The sequence below is a fragment of the Loxodonta africana genome, chromosome 9, assembly GCF_030014295.1.
Source record: "Loxodonta africana isolate mLoxAfr1 chromosome 9, mLoxAfr1.hap2, whole genome shotgun sequence".
NCBI classification, from domain to species: domain Eukaryota; kingdom Metazoa; phylum Chordata; class Mammalia; order Proboscidea; family Elephantidae; genus Loxodonta; species Loxodonta africana.
Genome location: NC_087350.1, coordinates 76,753,949 through 76,772,792, shown reverse-complemented (window position 1 = coordinate 76,772,792; position 18,844 = coordinate 76,753,949). Strand labels below are relative to the sequence as shown.

The 18,844-nt window shown below is 37.2% G+C and overlaps 1 protein-coding gene across 2 annotated transcripts in view; it reads left to right on the top strand.

The window, feature by feature from the left end:
• STX17 (syntaxin 17) overlaps positions 1 to 18,844 on the top strand; it is a 73,840-nt gene that overhangs the window by 27,340 nt on the left and 27,656 nt on the right. For both annotated transcript variants that reach the window (XM_064291666.1, XM_010587800.3), the window contains exon 4: positions 2,148 to 2,373. In XM_064291666.1, the coding sequence (XP_064147736.1) occupies positions 2,148 to 2,373 (226 nt within the window). The remainder of the gene's footprint in view (positions 1 to 2,147; positions 2,374 to 18,844) is intronic.

The following is an 18,844-nucleotide window of genomic DNA, read 5'->3' as shown; positions in this document are numbered from 1 at the left end:
TTCATTCCATTTTTTTTTTTAAAGACGTCTCTTAAAATTCAGCTCTTACCGTAGCACACCTTAAACAACCATATTGGGTTTTCCACATCCCTCTTTCTTTCTTTCTCTCAGACTAACTTGTTTTTATATTGTCAGAATTTTACTTTTTAGAAACTGCATCTCTTTTTAAAAAGTTCTTCTTATCACTGTATAATTTCTGCTGTTTTCTCTAAACTTGGTAAAATCCATTTCCCTGAAGTGTCACTGTTCCAATATTCTTTTTGTCATTATTATGAACTTCAAGATGGCATGATGACTTCTCTCATGGTTTTATAGACTGTGTTTGCGATTCCCATATCAGGTGTCCCTTTGAATCTGTTTCTGTTGTCTGTTGTTTTTGTTGTCTTATATGTTGTTCTTATATGCTTGATTATCTTTGAGTGCTGGACATTATATTTGAAAAATTGTTTATAGAAATTATTTGAAGCTAGGAATGATATTATCTTCCTTCAGAGGTGATTTTCGTTTGCTTCTTCTAAGCTCTTATTACACTAACTTTCCAAGTTCATCTTTATATAATTTTAGGACTTAAGATTTTTATGGGCTACCAAAAAGACTGGAAGCCAAGCTTCAGTTCATGCAAGGGCAGGTTTATTTCAGAATCACCTGTTCTCCTAGGGTGTGGGTCTTTAAGATTCTAGCCCCAAGAACCAGGTCCTCATACTTAGCAAGCTCTGGCATCCAGTTTTCACCCCTAGCTTTGTGAGGCTGTCAAACACACATGCTGTGCAAATACTTCCAAAGCAAAGGTGGCCCTGAGTTCACAACTCACTGCTCTGGGATTTTGCATTAATATCTATGAAAATACTTTAGGGGAAAATAATTTAAAATATTATATATGAGTGGAGAGGTACAATTAAAAAAAATCAGGCTTAGGTCATTTTTGCAAATTAGTCCTATTTAATCTTCAAAGAATAATTGCTTTCTATGTTTCTCAAATTTTAGAATATCAAAAAACATAGGAAGCTCCCCAGTTCATATTATGAAGCTAGCACAACCTTAAACCTGTTAAAGAGAGCTTAAACCCAGTAAAGATAGTATAGACACATGCATATATATGCATGCTAAATTGGAAATAAAATACTAGCAAATCAAATCCGGCAGTGTATTTCTTTTGAAAAAAGTTATATATTGATTAGTGAGAGTTATGCCAGGAATATAAGACTGTCTCAATACAGTGAAATCTGAGCATAATTCATTGTCAACAAATTAAAGGCAAAATTATCATCATGCCAATGGGTGTTTTTTTTTAAAAGAAGGGGAAAGCATTTGATAAAAATTCAGCAACCTCACTCATAAGGAAGTGCAGAGTAAAACAACAAGAAGGTAACATACAGGACTGGCAGTATGTGGGGAAATGGGCTCTCACACATTGAGGGTGGTATGAACTGTTACAGCCTTTTGGGGAGAAAAAAAACTGATACCCTATTGAAATGAAAAATGCATATATTCTTTGATTACTCTCACTTCAGGGAATCATTCCTACAAAAAATAGTATATACTACAATATGTGCAAGGATATTTTATTTATTTCATACTTGTAATAATTAAAAACTGGTAACAACATGAATGACTGTTGATCACTGGAGGAGTGATTGAATAAATGATACTACATCCATACAATGGAATATGATGTAACTATTGACTAGGAAGGATGCCCATGATGGTATTGTTAAATTAGGATGCAGGGTGACAAAGTATAGATTATTGTACACAATGTAGCCCATCGTAGGCATGAACAATGAGAAATACATGAAAGGACTGGGTTAAAAGAGCAGATGGGATTGGTGAAGTGAGGAAATCATTAAGTTTTTCTTTATATTTTTCTGCAATATTTGACTTACTATGGAGAGTATTTGTTACCTTCATAATAATCACATTTAATGAAGAAAAAAATGCTAAATAAATTCAAGGTATAAGGATATGGGTTCTGAAGAAGTCAGATGTGACCACAGACGTGAAAACAGAAAAGCATTCTACTGTACCTCATGTTGTAGAAAACACTTGTAGGCATTTTTATCCACAACCATCATCACAAATTACATCCAGAAGTAAAGATACTTTATACTAAGAGATGGTGGCAATAATGATTTTTTTCTCTTTTATAGCAACTCCGCTCAAACATCCGAGAAATGGAGTCACTTTGTTTGAAAGTCCGAAAGGATGACCTAGGGCTTCTGAAGAGAATGATAGACCCAGTTAAAGAGGAAGCATCAGCAGCAACAGCGGAATTTCTCCAGCTCCATTTGGAATCTGTAGAAGAACTTAAGAAACAATTAAATGATGAAGAAACTTTATCACAGCCTTCTTTGACCAGATCCATGACTGTTGGTGGTATGTATTGTACCAAGTCTTATTCTTTTTTTTATAAAATATTTTTTCTTGTTGTTCTTGACAATGTAGTATAACAGAACATAAACAGTTCAACAATTTCCACAAGTACTATTCAGTGACATTGATTACAGTCTTTAAGTTGTAAAATCATTTTCATCCTCCTTTTCCAAATTGGCCTTCCACCATTAACATAAACTCACTGTCCCTTAAGTTTTCTGTCTAATTTTTCAAGCTGGTGTTGTCAGTTTGATCCCATATAGATAGTTCTTAAAAGAGCACAATGCTTAAGGCAGACATTTTTTACTAGTTAAGCTGAACTTGTTTGGTTTTAAGAAGACTTCAGGGGATATTTTTGTTTTAAGGTTTAAAGATTATCTCAGAGCAATAGTTTTGGAAGTTCCTCCTGCCTCTATGGCTCTAGAAAGTCTGGATACCATGGCAATTTGAAATTCTGTTCTGCATTTTCTCCTTTTTGATCACGATTCTTATATAGAATTACCTAGAATCCTTGATCAAAACTTTCAGTGATGGTACTTGGCTCCATCCAGTTCTTCTGGTCTTATGGCAAAGGAGGAAGTTGTTCATGGAGGCAGTTAGCCACACATTCCATTTCTTCCTTCTCTTGTTGATTCTCCTTCTTCCTCTGTTGCTCCAGGCGAATAGACACCAATTGTACCTTGGATGGCTGCTTGCAAGCTTTTAAGACCCGAGGCACTATGCAACAAACTAGGAAATAGAACAGAAGCACTCTTTTTCATCATTGTTGTTGTTAGGTGCCATTGAGTCACTTCCGACCCCTAGCGATCCTATGTACAATAGAACAAAACAATGCCTGGTCCTGTGTCATCCTCACAATCATTGTTGTGTTTGAGCCCATTGTTGCAGCCACTGTGTCAATCCATCTCATCAAGGGTTTTCCTCTTTTTCATTGACCCTATACTTTACCAAGCATGATATTTATACAGGGACTGGTCTCTCCTCATAACATGTCCAAAGTACGTGAGACAAAGCCTCACCATCCTGGCTTCCACTGAGCACTCTGGCTATATTTCTTCCAAGATAGACTTGTTCGTTCTTCTGGCAGTCCATGGTATATCCAGTATTCTTCACCAACACTTAATTCAAAGGCGTCAATTCTTCTTTAGTCTTCCTTATTTACTGTCCAGCCTTCTCATGCATATGAGGCGATTGAAAATATCATGGCTTGGGTCAGGCGCAAGATACATCTGACATCAGCAGTGATACCCCTTGTTCCACATCCTCTTCTCAATTTGGCTTGAATTTCTGGCAGTTCCCTGTCGATGTACTGCTGTAACCACTTTTGAATTACCTTCAGCAAAATTTTACTTGCATGTGATGTTAATGATATTGTTTGATAATTTCCTTATTCTGTTGGAGCACCTTTCTTTAAAATGGGCAAAAATATGGATCTCTTCCAGTCAGTTGGCCAGGTAGCTGTCTTCAAATTTCTTGGCATAGATGGGTAAACGCTTCCAGCAGTGCATCCATTTGTTGAAACATCTTGATCAGTATTCTGCCAATTCCTGGAGCCTTGTTTTTCACAATGCCTTCAGTGCAGCTTGGATTTCTTCCTTCAATACCATTGGTTCTTAATCATATGCTACCTCCTGAAATGGTTAAATGTGAACCAATTTTTGGTACAGTGACTCTGTGTTTTCCTTCCATCTGCTTTTGATGCTTCCTACATCATTCACTATTTTGCCCATAGAATCCTTCAGAATTGCAACTTGAGGCTTGAATTTTCTCTTCAGTTCTTTCAGCTTGAGAAATGCTGAATGTGTTCTTCACTTTTGGTTTTCTAACTCCAGGTCTTTGCACATGTCATTATAATACTTTACTTTGTCTTCTCAATCTTCACTTTGAAATCTTCTGTTCAGTTCTCTTACTTCACCATTTCTTCCATTTGCTTTAGCTACTCTGTGTTCAAGAGCAAGTTTCGGGAACTCTTCTGACATCCATTTTGGTCTTTTGTTTCTTTCCTGTCTTTTCAGTGAACTTTTGCTTTCTTCATGTATGATATCCTTAATGTCATCCCACAACTCCTCTGGTCTTCAATCATTAGTGTTCAATGCGTCAAATTATTCTATTCTTAGATGGTCTCCAAATTCAGGTGGGATATACTCAAGGTCATATTTTGGCTCTCATGGACTTATTTTAATTTTCTTCAGTGTCAGCTTGAACTTGCATATGAGCAATTGATGGTCTGTTACACATTTGGCCCTTGGCCTTATTCTGGCTGATGATAATGAGTTTTTCCATTATCTTTTTCCACAGATGTAATCAACTTGATTCTTGTGTTTTCCATCTGGTAAGGTCCACCTGTATAGCTGCTATTTATGTTGTTGAAAAAAGGTATTTGCAATGAAGAAGTCATTTGACCTTGAAAAATTCTATCATGCTATCAAATGATGATCTCTGGTGTCACTTCTGTCATGAAGGCCATATATTCCAACTACTGATCCTTATTCGTTTCCAGCTTTCACATTCCAATCACCAGGAATTATCAGTGCATCTTGATTGCATGTTTGATCAATTTCAGACTGCAGAAGGTGCTAAAAATATTAAATTTCCTCCTCTTTGGCATTAGTGGTTGGTGTATAAATTTGAATAATAATCAAATTAACTGGTCTTCCTTGAAGGCGTATGGATATTATTATCCTATCACTGATAGGGTTGTACTTCAGGATAGATCTTGAAGTGTTCTTTTTGACGATGACTGTGATGCCATTCCTCTTCAATTTGTCATTCCTGGCATAATAAACCATGTGAGTGTCTGATTCAAAATGTCCAATACCGAGGCGGGGTCAAGATGGCGGACTAGGTAGACGCTACCTCGGATCCCTCATGCAACAAAGACTCGGAAAAACAAGTGAATCGATCACGTACATAACAATCTACGAACCCTGAACAACAAACACAGATTTAGAGATGGAAAACGAACAAATACGGGGAAGCAGCGATTGTTTTCGGAGCCTGGAGCCAGAGTCCCAGTCAGCAGATTTTCTGGAAAAACTAGTTCCCCAGTGATGGCTCAGAGACAGCAGTCCATATCAAACCACATAAAGAAGCAGACCATGACAGCTTCTACAACCCCCCAAACAAAAGAATCAAAATCTTTCCCAAATGAAGATACAATCCTGGAATTATCAGATACAGAATATAAAAAACTAATTTACAGAATGCTTCAAGACATCACAAATGAAATAAGGCAAACTGCAGAAAAAGCCAAGGAACACACTGATAAAACTGTTGAAGAACTCAAAAAGATTATTCAAGAACATAATGGAAAAATTAATAAGTTGCAAGAATCCATAGAGAGACAGCATGTAGAAATCCAAAAGATTAACAATAAAATTACAGAATTAGACTACGCAATTGGAAGTCAGAGGAGCAGACTCGAGCAATTAGAATGCAGACTGGGACATCTGGAGGACCAGGGAATTAACACCAACATAGCTGAAAAAAAATCAGATAAAAGAATTTAAAAAAAAGAAGAAACCCTAAGAATCATGTGGGACTCTATCAAGAAGGATAACTTGCGTGTGATTGGAGTCCCAGAACAGTGAGGGAGGACAGGAAACACAGAGAAAATAGTTGAAGAACTTCTGACAGAAAACTTCCCTGACATCATGAAAGACGAAAGGATATCTATCCAAGATGCTCATCGAACCCCATTTAAGATTGATCCAAAAAGAAAAACACCAAGACATATTATCATCAAACTCACCAAAACCAAAGATAAAGTGAAAATTTTAAAAGCAGCCAGGGAGAAAAGAAAGGTTTCCTTCAAGGGAGAATCAAAAAGAATAAGTTCAGACTACTCAGCAGAAACCATGCAGGCAAGAAGGGAATGGGACGACATATACAGAGCACTGAAGGAGAAAAACTGCCAACCAAGGATCATATATCCAGCAAAACTCTCTCTGAAATATGAAGGCGAAATTAAGATATTTACAGATAAACACAAGTTTAGAGAATTTGCAAAAACCAAACCAAAGCTACAAGAAATACTAAAGGATATTGTTTGGTCAGAAAACCAGTGATATCAGATACCAGCACAGCACAAGGTCACAAAACAGAACATCCTGATATCAGCTCAAATAGGGAAATCACAAAAACAAATTAAGATTAATTAAAAAAAAAAAATACTCATAACAGGGAATCACGGAAGTCAATATGTAAAAGATCACAATAATCAAAAAGAGGGACTAAATACAGGAGGCATAGAACTGCCATATGGAGAGTGATACAAGGCGATATAGAACAATACAAGTTAGGTTTTTACTTAGAAAAATAGGGGTAAATAATAAGGTAACCACAAAGAGGTATAACAACTCCATAACTCAAGATAAAAGCCAAGAAAAACATAACGACTCAACAAACATAAAGTCAAACACTACGAAAATGAGGATCTCACAATTTACTAAGAAAAACGCCTCAGCACAAAAAAGTATGTGGAAAAATGAAATTGTCAACAACACACATAAAAAGGCATCAAAATGACAACACTAAACACTTATTTATCTATAATTACGCTGAATGTAAATGGACTAAATGCACCGATAAAGAGACAGAGAGTCTCGGACTGGATAAAGAAACACGATCCATCTATATGTTGCCTACAAGAGACACACCTTAGACTTAGAGACACAACCAAACTAAAACTCAAAGGATGGAAAAAAATATATCAAGCAAACAATAAGCAAAAAAGAAGAGGAGTAGCAATATTAATTTCTGACAAAATAGACTTTAGACTTAAATCCACCACAAAGGATAAAGAAGGACACTACATAATGATAAAAGGGACAATTGATCAGGAAGACATAACCATATTAAATATTTATGCACCCAATGACAGGGCTGCAAGATACATAAATCAAATTTTAACAGAATTGAAAAGTGAGATAGACACCTCCACATTTATAGTAGGAGACTTCAACACACCACTTTCAGAGAAGGACAGGACATCCAGTAAGAAGCTCAGTAGAGACACGGAAGACCTAATTACAACAATCAACTAACTTGACCTCATTGACTTATACAGAACTCTCCACCCAACTGCTGCAAAGTATACTTTTTTTTCTAGCGCACATGGAACATTCTCTAGAGTAGACCACATATTAGGTCATAAAACAAACCTTTGCAGAGTCCAAAACATCGAAATATTACAAAGCATCTTCTCAGACCACAAGGCAATAACACTACAAATCAATAACAGAAAAACTAGGGAAAAGAAATCGAATACTTGGAAAATGAACAATACCCGCCTGAAAAAAGACTGGGTTATAGAAGACATCAAGGAGGAAATAAGGAAATTCATAGAATGCAACGAGAATGAAAATACTTCTTATCAAAACCTCTGGGACACAGCAAAAGCAGTGCTCAGAGGCCAATTTATATCGATAAATGCACACATACAAAAAGAAGAAAGAGCCAAAAGCAGAGAACTGTCCCTACAACTTGAACAAATAGAAAGTGAGCAACAAAAGAATCCATCAGGCACCAGAAGAAAACAAATAATAAAAATTAGAGCTGAACTAAATGAATTAGAGAACAGAAAAACAATTGAAAGAATTAACAAAGCCAAAAGCTGGTTCTTTGAAAACATTAACAAAATTGATAAACCATTGGCTAGACTGACTAAAGAAATACAGGAAAGGAAACAAATAACCCAAATAAGAAACGAGAAGGACCACATCACAACAGAACCAACTGAAATTAAAAGAATCATATCAGATTATTACGAAAAATTGTACTCTAACAAATTTGCAAACCTAGAAGAAATGGATGAATTCCTGGAAAAACACTGCCTACCTAAACTAACACATTCAGAAGTAGAACAACTCAATAGACCCATAACAAAAAAAGAGATTGAAACGGTAATCAAAAAACTCCCAACAAAAAAAAGCCCTGGCCCGGAGGGCTTCACTGCAGAGTTCTACCAAACTTTCAGAGAAGAGTTAACACCACTACTACTGAAGGTATTTCAAAGCATAGAAAATGACGGAATACTACCCAACTCATTCTATGAAGCCACCATCTCCCAGATACCAAAACCAGGTAAAGATATTTCAAAAAAAGAAAATTACAGACCTATATCCCTCATGAACATTGATGCAAAAACCCTCAACAAAATTCTAGCCAATAGAATTCAACAACATATCAAAAAAATAATTCAACACGATCAAGTGGGATTTATACCAGGTGTGCAAGGCTGGTTTAATATCAGAAAAACCATTAATGTAATCCATCACATAAATAAAACAAAAGACAAAAACCACGTGATCTTATCAATTGATGCAGAAAAGGCATTTGACAAAGTCCAACACCCATTTATGATAAAAACTCTCACCAAAATAGGAATTGAAGGAAAATTCCTCAACATAATAAAGGGCATCTATGCAAAGCCAACAGCCAATATCACTCTAAGTGGAGAGAACCTGAAAGCATTTCCCTTGAGAACGGGAACCAGACAAGGATGCCCTTTATCACCGCTTTTATTCAACATTGTGCTAGAAGTCCTAGCCAGGGCAATTAGGCTAGACAAAGAAATAAAAGGCATCCGGACTGGCAAGGAGGAAGTAAAATTATCTCTATTTGCAGATGACATGATCTTATACACAGAAAACCCTAAGGAATCCTCCAGAAAACTACTGAAACTAATAGAAGAGTTTGGCAGAGTCTCAGGTTATAAAATAAACATACAAAAATCACTTGGATTCCTCTACATCAACAAAAAGAACATTGAAGAGGAAATAACCAAATCAATACCATTCACAGTAGCCCCCAAGAAGATAAAATACTTAGGAATAAATCTTACCAAGGATGTAAAAGACCTATACAAAGAAAACTACAAAGCTCTACTACAAGAAATTCAAAAGGACATACTTAAGTGGAAAAACATACCTTGCTCATGGATAGGAAGACTTAACATAGTAAAAATGTCTATTCTACCAAAAGCCATCTATACGTATAACGCACTTCCGATCCAAATTCCAATGTCATTTTTTAAGGTGATAGAGAAACAAATCACCAATTTCATATGGAAGGGAAAGAAGCCTCGGATAAGCAAAGCATTACTGAAAAAGAAGAAGAAAGTGGGAGGCCTCACTCTACCTGATTTCAGAACCTATTATACAGCCACAGTAGTCAAAACAGCCTGGTACTGGTACAACAACAGGCACATAGACCAATGGAACAGAATTGAGAACCCAGATATAAATCCATCCACATATGAGCAGCTGATATTTGACAAAGACCCAGTGTCAGTTAATTGGGGAAAAGATAGTCTTTTTAACAAATGGTGCTGGCATAACTGGATATCCATTTGCAAAAAAATGAAACAGGACCCATACCTCACACCATGCACAAAAACTAACTCCAAGTGGATCAAAGACCTAAACATAAAGACTCAAACGATAAAGATCATGGAAGAAAAAATTGGGACAACCCTAGGAGCCCTAATACAAGGCATAAACAGAATACAAAACATTACCAAAAATGACAAAGAGAAACCCGATAACTGGGAGCTCCTGAAAATCAAACACCTATGCTCATCTGAAGACTTCACCAAAAGAGTAAAAAGACCACCTACAGACTGGGAAAGAATTTTCAGCTATGACATCTCAGACCAGCGCCTGATCTCTAAAATCTACATGATTCTGTCAAAACTCAACCACAAAAAGACAAACAACCCAATCAAGAAGTGGGCAAAGGATATGAACACACACTTCACTAAAGAAGATATTCAGGCAGCTAACAGATACATGGGAAAATGCTCTCGATCATTAGCCATTAGAGAAATGCAAATTAAAACTACGATGAGGTTCCATCTCACTCCAGGAAGGCTGGCATTAATCCAAAAAACACAAAATAATAAATGTTGGAGAGGCTGCGGAGAGATTGGAACTCTTATACACTGCTGGTGGGAATGTAAGATGGTACAACCACTTTGGAAATCTATCTGGCGTTATCTTAAAACAGTTAGAAATAGAACTACCATACAACCCAGAAATCCCACTCCTCGGAATATACCCTAGAGAAACAAGAGCCTTCACACAAACAGATATATGCACACCCATGTTTATTGCAGCCCTGTTTACAATAGCAAAAAGCTGGAAGCAACCAAGGTGTCCATCCACGGATGAATGGGTAAATAAATTGTGGTATATTCACACAATGGAATACTACGCATCGATAAAGAACAGTGACGAATCTGTGAAACATTTCTTAACATGGAGGAACCTGGAAGGCATTATGCTGAGCGAAATTAGTCAGAGGCAAAAGGACAAATATTGTATAAGACCACTATTATAAGATCTTGAGAAATAGTATAAACTGAGAAGAACACATACTTTTGTGGTTACGAGGTGGGGAGGGAGGGAGGGAGAGGGTTTCTTATTGATTAATTAGTACATAAGAACTGCTTTAGGTGAAGGGAAGGACAACACTCAATACATGGAAGGTCAGCTCAATTGGACTGGACCAAAAGCAAAGAAGTTTCCAGGATAAAATGAATGCTTCAAAGGTCAGTGGAGCAAGGGGGGGGGGCGGTTTGGGGACTGTGGTTTAAGGGGACTTCTAAGTCAATTGGCAAAATAATTCTATTATGAAAACATTCTGCATCCCACTTTGAAATGTGGCGTCTGGGGTCTTAAATGCTAACAAGTGGCCATCTAAGATGCATCAATTGATCTCAACCCACCTGGAGCAAAGGAGAATGAAGAACACCAAGGTCACGCGACAACTAAGAGCCCAAGAGACAGAAAGGGCCACATGAACCAGAGACCTACATCATCCTGAGACCAGAAGAACTAGTTGGTGCCCGGCCACAACCGATGACTGCCCTGACAGGGAGCACAACAGAGAACCCCTGAGGGAGCAGGAGATCAGTGGGATGCAGACCCCAAATTCTCATAAAAAGACCATACTTAATGGTCTGACTGAGACTAGAGGAATCCCGGCGGCCATGGTCCCCAGACCTTCTGTTGGCCCAGGACAGGAACCATCCCGGAAGACAACTCATCAGACATGAAAGGGACTGGACAGTGGGTGGGAGAGAGATGCTGATGAAAAGTGAGCTAATTATATCAGGTGGACACTTGAGATTGTGTTGGCATCTCCTGTCTGGAGGGGGGATGGGAGGATAGAGAGAGTGGGAAGCTGGCAAAATTGTCACGAAAGGAGATACTGGAAGGGCTGACTCATTAGGGGGAGAACAAGTGGGAGTACGGAGTAAGATGTATGTAAACTTATATGTGACAGTCTGACTTGATTTGTAAACGTTCACTTGAAGCTCAATAAAAGTTAATAAAAAAAAAAATGTCCAATAGCAGTCCATTTCAGCTCACTAATGCTAGGCTACAGATCTTTATGCATTCCATTTTATTTTTGACAATTTCTAATTTTCCTCGATTCATACTTCGTACATTCCATGTTCTGATTATTAATGGATGTTTGCAGCTATTTCTCCTCATCTTGAGTCGTGCTACATCAGCAAATGAAGGTCCTGAAATCTTGACTCCACCGGTGCCATTTAAGGTTGATTCTACTTTCAGGAGGCGGCTCTACCCCAGTCATATTTTGAGTGCCTTCCAGCTTCGGGGGTTCATCTTCTGGCACTATATCAGACAATGCTCTGCTGCTATCCGAAAGATTTTCATTGGCCAATTTTTTCAGAAAGAGACTGCCAGGTCCTTCTTCCTGGTCTGTCTTAGTCTGGAAGTTCTGCTGAAACCTGTCTACCAAGGGTGACTCTGCTGGTATTTGAAATACCGATGGCAAAGCTTCCAGTATCACAGCAACATGCAAGCCACAACAGTACGACAAACTGACAGACGCATGGTGGATTCTTGATCATAGTAAAGCAATTAATTACAGCTCATCTCCCTGTCTAGGTATTGCAGATTACCTATAGAACTCTAGGGATCATCTGCTATTCCAATTCCAATTAACTGAATCCGGGGACTGAGTATGTCTAGAAATTCTTACCAAGAAAGTTTGGCAGAATAAAAATTTTGAGGCTATACTGTATGAAGTGAAACTTTAAGACCTCAAGTACCTATTTGTCTGTGTATTGAAAAGAAATTTTAAAATATTTTCTAAGGAATTTCACCCTTGCATGCAGACTACTCATCACTCATTTGCAGGTGGGAGGGGTGACCTGTTAGGCATACTTTTTTCTTAGGCATTATAGTTTGCATGTTACATCTATCTTCCAATTCAGTTCTCTGAATTCAACTGACAATATAAAAAAACCTGCATCGGGGGCCCTGCCATCATCAGTGCCCTGTGAAACTTGTCATTATGTTCTTCAAAAAATATAATTGATAATTGTGGATTATATTATAGTAACATCTTCATAAGGAACCCTGAAAAAGATTCTTGATTTAGTACATAGTAATATGTTTTGAGCAGTTGCTTTGTTTTTGTATTATGAGTATTAAATCCTTTCACCATACTTATTCAATCTGTATGCTGAGCAAATAACCCAAGAAGCTGGACTATATGAAGAAGAACGCATCAAGATTGGAGGAAGACTCATTAACAACTGCGATATGCAGAGACATAACCTTGTTTGCTGAAAGTGAAGAGGACTTGAAGCACATACTGAGAGAGATAGAAGACTACTGCCTTCAGTATGAATTAGACCTTAGCATAAAGAAACAGAAAGCCTCACAACTGAACCAATAAGCAACATTATAATAAGTCAATAAAATACTGAAGCTTCAAAGATTTAACTTTACTTGGATCCACAATCAATGCCCATGGAAACAGCAGTCAAGAAATCAAATGACATATTGCGTTGGGCAGATCTGCCGCAAAAGACCTCTTTAAAGTGTTAAAAAGCAAAGATGTGACCTTGAGGACTAAGGTACACCTGACCCAAGCCGTGATATTTTCAATCACCTCATAAGCATGAAAAAGCTGGACAATGAATAAGGAAGACTGAAGAAGAATTGATGCCTTTGAATTATGGTGTTGGCAAAAAATATTGAATATACGATGGACTGCCAGAAGAACAAACAGGTCCGTCATGGAATAAGTACAGCCAGAATGCTCCTTACAGGCAAGGATGGTGAGACTTTGTCTCATGTACTTTGGGCATGTTATCAGGAGGGACCAGCTCCTGGAGGACATCATCCTTGGTAAAGTAGAGGGTTAGTGAAAGAGAGGAAGATCTTTGATGAGATGGATTGACACAGTGGCTGCAATGATGGGCTCAAGCATACCAACAGTTGTGAGGATGGCACAGTACGGGGCAGTGTTTTGTTCTGTTGTATATAGGGTGGCTATGAGTCAGAGCCAACTTGACGGTACCTAACTACAAGTATTTCTGAGCAGTTACTCTCTTTTTGTGTTATGAGCATTGAATGACATAACTGATAAGGCTTTCCCACTTGAGTTGTCTACTGAAAAGCTTAAAGCCAAAATTTTTAACCCACTGAAAGCCAGGTTTTTAAACTATCCTGGCCTTATTTTATAATTGGTACTCTTGTTTTTCCCTCTTTTTGTGTGTGTGTGTGTCTCTCTCTCTCTTTTATTTTCAATTTATACCGTTCTGTTAACATTTTATGTATCCATCTAAATTGTCTTAAATCCTTATGGAATGGTTAGGGTATAAATAAATTACAGATTAGATTAGAATCTGAGGAACACTACACTTGCCTGGTTTTTCTCTTTTCATTTACTCAGGAGCCTCTACACCACCTCCTATCTGCAAAGCCAGATTATTTTTAATTTCATATTTCAGTGCTAATGATCCAGCAGTTTACAGGGAAATCAAAACAACATCAGAAGAATAATTCAGGCCATCATCCAGAGTTTCTGAATAATCTTGCTTTTATTGTGTCTTTAGAACCTCGTACAATGCTTGGTACATGTTGTCGTTGTTATTAGGTGCTGTCAAGTTGGTTCCAACTCACAGCGACACTGTGTACAACAGAGCAAAATGTTGCCTGGTCCTGTGCCATCCTCACAATTGTTGCTGTGTTTGAGCCCATTGTTGCAGCCACTGTGTCATAGTGGACTATTAGTAAATGTTTTATAAGTAGAAATGAATACCTTTTTAGGGACAATTTTGCAATTTCAGATGTGCTGCAATCACTTTGCTATGTGAATAACCAGTACCTAAAATATTCTGGGGAGAAGATGGTAGCTCTCAACCATGGGCTGAAGAGTATTGAGGAAAATACTTTATGTAGTGTGTAGTTATTGTTTTCATTATTCTGTTCACCTGTAGTTACCACCCCATCCTGATAAGGCTGAATGTTGTTTTTATCATTTAGTGGAAACCGACACTTTAAGTGCGTGTGTAAAGAAACTGGACTTTAGTTCCATGTGATTAAGGGTCAGTCTTATGCACCTAGACATTGTGAGAGTTGCGATGGCAGTAACAGCAGTGAAGTTAAGCTGGATTTTCTGGAAGGAGTAGCTGGCACCAGTCTTCTTGGCTGTGTAGCTTTGTATTACCCACCAGCAATTCCCTAGCAAACAAAAATGTTGAGGTCTATCTGAGAGGTTCCTCTCGATAGGATAATAATCTAATACTTGCTGCTTCAGTTTGTGTTTTATTATTACATTGTTTGTGTTTCCACCAGTAGAACTGTTTGGGCTCAACAGTCTTGGGTTTATATATCATCAGAGGAATTGGGTGATTATTGGCAAAAGGCAGCTTACCCAATTTGCTGGCAATTAACTTTCCCCGTAGGAAGCTGACTGGTGTAAAAAAAATTTTGGCAAAACTGAAGGAAACATGTGTACAGAGGCAATGAAAAGGACTGGGGCAGAGCCAGTGTGTGAAGGAGAAGAAATAGCAGGTGAAATTCACATTCCAACTCTCTTGATTCTCAAACTTCTCAGTTCATGGAACAGTAAATAAGCTAAAGCCCTAATCACTTGCTGGTTGGAGAAAACTAAAATTAAACCTCAAAACTAGTGCTGATTTGATTGAGACAGTCGTATCCAGGTTTTTAAAAAGTCACGAATCTAGATTACACCTAAAACAGTGTGCAGAATTTACGTTATGAATGGCCTGTTGGTCAGATGGTGCTTTGACTGTGAAGCCATTGCCAACATAAAGCAGTTAAAATGAACTGTCTCACCAAGTGCCTGAGTGTTTTACCAAATGTGAGAATTCTACTAGACAAACAAGTCCAGAAATATTGTTAAGAAATAATTGAGAAGATGGCAAAGGAGAACAATGAAAAGAAATCAAGTAATGAATTTATATAATACTTCAGTAGTGGGATGGGAATTGGTTTTCTCCATATGTGGTGTTTTAGCTATAGACTTAGTTCTGTCATTCATGTTTTATCCTGTGCCCTCCAGCTTTTCCTCATTTTTTTGCTTTAGATGCTCATTATAGTAGTGACAGCCTATACAGAAAAATGTGTTTCATTTGCATAGAAGTTAAGTGCCTTAAAATACTTTTTCCTTTAAAAATTCAATCTGATTCTAAATAAATTGGCTGGAAACATCACCAAAGATTCAGGAGCAGTGTTGCCACATCTCCATAAGATCAAAAATACAAAAATAGTTTTTCGTTTACAGATAGAAATAACAAGAAGAGTAGGATGTTTTATGTTCCCTGGAGAATGAAAGCAGCTTAGAGGGAAACTGGGATGATTTTGCTGTCTCTTTTGTCCAGACTCTGAGAGTTCCCAAAGTGAATCTTCTCTGCCAATCTTGCTTGATCTGAGAAACTCCCTTCTGTCTCCCTTGTGGGTCGTGGTTCCTTTTTAGCATATTGCCTCCCACCAAGAGAGGTGATCAGGCTACACATTTGATTTGTATTTAGAAAGGTATATCAGGTCGTATGGAGTGAAACACTGCTTGTCTTTCTTTCCTCCCCATCCAGCATACACACTTCACCAGCGTGGTAGGAACAGCATCTTACTACATTTTAAACAAATATTCACAAAAGAAAAGAATCCAATCTGAAAACTGTTGGGAACTTCAGACCAGCATATTGAGTTTTGATGAAATATTAGATTTTATCGCAGGAATATGCATGTACAGAACAGTTTTGTGAAACATGTACATGGTTTTTGTATTATATTATTCAGAATCTGTATTTTCAGTTGGTTTGAATTTTCTCAGAAGTCTTCTTTTTCAGCTAAGTTAAGCGTGGCATAGAAGTCACTTTATTGTGGTTGATAGATTTATGTAGATGATCAGTAAATTAATTTCACTATTTTTAAAGCTATCAGAACATGAAAAAATTCAAGGAATGCCTTTAAATTAATTTAGATTGATAATTTTCCTAGTAGTGTTTAGTGGAAATTTCTTATATATATTTCATGTTGTAATTCTTGGTAGAACCATTTCTTCTCTTGAAGTATGGAGAAAGAAAGAGAATATTTGGATCTATAAAGAGGAAGGGAAGTCTTATGTCCATGTTATTAAGCTTATTTTGCACTTGAACTACAAATATGTTTTTTTGAGTTTATAGCCAATAGTAAGATCTTAGAACAATTCTGGAGTTTGAAAAGTAGTGGTGAGTGATACATATTCTACTTGCCCTTTGCACTTGCCATTATTTGCATGTAGATGGAACTCTCTGAGATTGTTATGTCACATGAAACAACTGCAATTTTGACTTTTGTGGACAGGCTAAGAGTTCTTCAGCCTTCTTTCCTGCAGCTATGATCTATCACCATGTTTTGCCTCATCATATCCGCAGAATTATATAAAAGTTTGAAGTGAAAGGATGATCGCTGAGGTAGTGGTTTTTAATGCAAGCTGAAACAAATTATGAAAGTTGTAGATATTAAAAGATTTCCTTTCTTAATTGATAGTCATGCCTTGCATTGATGTGTGGCGTACAGAGTTGTGAGTTTAAAGCAGGGTTTTCCGTGGAAAAAAACAGACTTCTTTGTTCTAAGACTCTATTTGAACTAAGATGCATACGCAGTTTGGTTTCAAATGAGACGTAAATGACAAACATTTCTTACTTTTTACTGATGGAAATCTTTTATGTTTGTTAAAAATGTCAAACCTTTCCCACCCTTTCATTTTTAAATGAAGAATTTATATATGGCAGTCTCTCTTCATTTTGTTGTGTACCTTGGCATACTTCGTTCAGATCCTCCCCGTTTTAACTGTCCAGGGGTTATAGCTTAAAAAAATCTGTACAGTAGGCATGGTGTTTAGAAAGTTCTGCTGTGCATTTGGTCTGTTAGTGATAATGAAGTTATCATTATTTGTCACTGTATTAAAGAAGCTGAAATCCATATTACAGGAGAAATACTAAGTGGAAGAAAGGTCATAGAGTAATTCGTTTATCTTGGTTGAAGTGAAAATAAAGGTGTCTTTATGTGATAACTTAGAGCATATGGTAATTAATTATTTTAAGCATTTGCAAAGATCATTGAGAACTTTTAAAATACTGGATAATTGCCATAATGAAATGTAAAACTTATTCTATATCTGATGTTTTGCTGTTCCTTTAAGTTAAGGAAATATATTCAGATAAGTTAAAATACAAAAATAAAAGAACACCATCAATTCTGATAAGCCCACAAATACTTTTCAGTCAACTAATTGACCGTCATGCCCTTCCAAAGCAATTCAAACAGGCTTTTTCTTGAGAAGTAGGTAAAACATCCATAGACTATGAAGGTAAAAGAGTAATGCAGTCTTATAAAATACCATTGAGCTATAGGCTAGGTTAAAAAAAAGAATTGAGAGAAGATGAGCTTAGAGTTATAATGACTTTCTTTTAGGAGTAGTTCAGGTATCACATGTCACCATGTTTTCCTCTGCTTCAGTAACTCTCCTCTGTCCACCAGCTTAAGTCCAAGGCCTTTAACTGGCTTACAAGCCCTCTCCTAACCATCAGTAATATCTTTTTCTCATAAATTCTTGTCTTTTACTTTATGCTTAGGCAACATCAAACTGCTGATTTTCATGGTAAGCTATATTTTTCTTCATTGAAGGCCTTTGTTTATGCTGGTCTCTCCACTTAGAATGTATATTCCTCTCTTCATTTCCTGGTTACATCACCTTTCTAGGAAGCTTTCCCATAGGCTACACAACCACACCAAGTTGTGGCAGATGGCACCCTCACATTGGAACTGCCACAAAATACTGTATCTGTCTGTCTGTCTGTCTGTCTGTCTATCAGTATACTCTTGTTTTAGAATTGTCTCCTGATATATCTGATCTTTCAGACCCCTTCTTTCCAATTCCACTGCCACTATCCTAAAGCAGATCTTCATCGTTTTGCACTAGACATATTGCAGAACCTTCCGACTCTTTTTTTTTTTACCTCTCTAATTTTCTCACCTTCAGCTCTCTCTCTAATTTTCTCACCTTCAGCTCCATCCTTATTTATCTTCACACTACAGATATGGTTCCCTTTCTAAATCTAAGACCTGACTGTGGCACCCTCCAGCTTTCCAATAGTCTTCGGTTCCTTTTAATAGTTCCATATGTATCTTAAGAGAAG